At 59.4% G+C, this 2,656-nt stretch overlaps 1 protein-coding gene across 1 annotated transcript in view; it reads right to left on the bottom strand.

Annotated features, from left to right (window-relative positions):
• Window positions 1-2,656, bottom strand: part of ABCA2 (ATP-binding cassette, sub-family A (ABC1), member 2) — a gene marked incomplete at its 5' end in the record, with an annotated part of 19,023 nt that overhangs the window by 7,355 nt on the left and 9,012 nt on the right. Inside the window, 3 exon segments of the mRNA XM_010019609.1 lie at window positions 497-819; window positions 1,153-1,255; window positions 1,417-1,629. Coding sequence (XP_010017911.1) covers window positions 497-819; window positions 1,153-1,255; window positions 1,417-1,629 — 639 coding nt within the window.

Genomic DNA, 2,656 nt, shown 5'->3' on the forward strand with positions numbered 1-2,656 from the left:
AGCTCACAGCCAGGCTCCTGTCTGCCCCACTGCCCAGGACAATGTGGGGCGAGAGGCTGAGCCAAGGGGTCCCAGCCAGGCAGGGAGGGAGTGCTCTGAGCCCATGAGAAGGCTTTTGTGTCCTGGTGAGTGAGGACTGAGAGATGGGCATGGAGGAAAACTTCAGGGGGCAGAAACACTTCGGAGAAGGGGCATGAAGTGTGGCTAGAGAAGGCAATGGCCCAGCGAGGGTGACACAAGACTGGCCACAGGGTTCTCAAAGGTGTCACCATCCCAGCGAGCTCTACCAGCACTGCCAGGGCTGAACAGAGAGCAGTGCTCCATGGCCAGCACCAGCCCTGAGCCAGAAGTTCAGCCCAGTGATGCGATGCTCTGCTACGGCCAGGCCAAATTGACAAGGATCCCTAGAGCTGCTTCTGTGGGGGAGATGTATCACCTCCTTGCTGGAGATGAATCCTAGGCCTGGAGACACTTGAGCATCAAGTGCAGATGATACCTTTGACAGTGGAAGAGAAAGTAGTGGAGTTCCAGGCATGGAGCAGGTCCTCATCCACTGAGATGGGGTAGTCAGAGGGAGCTGGGGATGGAGGCGGCGGCACAAAGTTGGAGAGCGGCAGGCCCTGGGTGAAGGAGTCGATGCACATGGCATCAAAGTACTTGGCCGCCAGCATCTTGGACTCATTGCTGTTGAGGTTCTGCATGGGCTGGTCCAGCGTGTTGTTGAAGGGTGTCTTAAGCACGCAGGTGGCCCCCACACCAGAGGGCAGGTGGAAGGTGTTCACCAGCTGCTGGGGGCTGGCATCAGGAGACAGCCTGATGCTGCGGGAGAGGAGCAGGAGACATGGGTCTCACTACCTTGGTCATCTTCTCCTGGGATCTCAAGGCCTTGGCACTTATCATGGGCTGAACAGGCATGGCTGAACATGCCCATACCCAACATGAGCTGAGCTGCTGATCTCAGTCAGCACGTCTCCCAGAGACATCCTGGGGACAACAGAGGCTGCTTTCTGCATGCGGACATGGCACACCAGGCTCTGCTCCAAGCCTGAGCCAGTCCTGCTGCAGGTTGCCCTCCCTGCTGCCCCCAACTGCAGTCCCAGGGATGGAGACAGGGGCACGGGACACTGGTCACCAGCAGGCAGCAGCTCTCACCGGTACTCACGCCGCTCTTCATTAGCATAAGGAATGAAGTTGCCCTTGGGCTGGGTGTAGTTGTGGTACTGCGATGGTGAGAGTATGAGGGGTGGCAAGTCACCTGCACGGACAAGGACAGCAACCCGCTCACACCACTGTCCACAGAGTGGCAGAGTGCAGGCAAGCCTTGTCCTGCCCCAGCCACTGTCCCCACCAGCCACACTGGGGCAGGCAGAAAGGCACACCACTAGCCACCATTGTGTGGGGGTGGCTCACACTCACCTATTTCGGGCACAGAGAGTGCCACAGTCATGGCCACGCAGACAAAGAAGGCGGGCAGGAGGATCTGCGAGAAGAGGGCCTTGGTGTTGCGCTTGGCACAGTGGAAGCGTTTGACAATCAGCCCATGGAACTGGCGCAGCTTTAGCCAGGAGCCCTCCAGCTTGAAGCTCCCCTGCCCAGCCAGGTCGTGGTCCTCCACCTCCGCCTCTTGCTCTGGGAGGGGAAAAGGACATCAGCCCCCGGCATGGCCATGCCCATACCAGCTGCATCCTCCAGGGAGCTGAGCTGGACTCCAAGCTGGGTGCAGCCACCCCCAGGGGACAGGGCAGCACCCAACCCTGACGGCCCCTGAGCCACAGCAGCACTGGGATGTGAAGTGAGGCAGCTGGCTGGCAGGTTCCTCTTGGCCCAAAATGGTAAATTTAGACAATGGGTTTAAAAAAACCAACCAAAATTGGTGGTTTTGGCAGAACCCCTCCATTTTCCCACCAGCTCTCCCAATTAGCGAGGGGTCAGCACAGCTGGGACATGGGTGGGGGGATCCAGTGAGGCCGTGGGGATGGGGCTGGAGCTCTGCTTTGTCATTGTCTTGGCTCTGCCTTCCCCAACCCAAATCACAGCACTGAGAGCAGCCTAGGCCAGGGAAGCAGCACAGCATGTCCCTGAACTAACCATGACAAGACCCACTGGGATAACTCACAGAAGGATTTGCAGACAAAACAGCAGCCTCCTGCTGCCTGCCTGCATCCTCCATACTCCATCAACCTCAGCATCTGGACAGGGAGAGCCCCAAGCCTGGGTCAGGGTACAGACAGTGAAGCCAGTGGCTGGAACATGACTCCATGCCCAAAGGCCAAGAGGAGACAAGCCACCCAAGAGCCAGCGCGAGGAGCAAGCACGTTAGTGGGGTGTGTCTGCAGGGTGGCACTCGCAGGATTGAGGGAGGTGAGGAGCAGAGCTAATGCTGGCTGTGTCTGTGCCCACCAGCTCCATGTCTCAGCACAGGTCCCCCATGCACACCCCACCAGTCTGGGAGAGTGAACTGGTGGCAGGACCCGTTCCCAGCCCTCCCACCCAGACTGCAGCTCTCAGAGCGCAGCACTGGCAGGTGCACCATCAGATCCCATGCAGGGTTTGGACACAGCCCCCCAGACCAGGCACACCCGTGTCAATGCCCAGTGGCATGGGCAGGTGCTGGTGCTGCCCCAGCCACCCTCCATGTCCCCGCCTCGCACCTCGC

The sequence above is a fragment of the Nestor notabilis genome, unplaced genomic scaffold, assembly GCF_000696875.1.
Source record: "Nestor notabilis isolate BGI_N333 unplaced genomic scaffold, ASM69687v1 scaffold17478, whole genome shotgun sequence".
In the NCBI taxonomy this organism is placed as follows: domain Eukaryota; kingdom Metazoa; phylum Chordata; class Aves; order Psittaciformes; family Psittacidae; genus Nestor; species Nestor notabilis.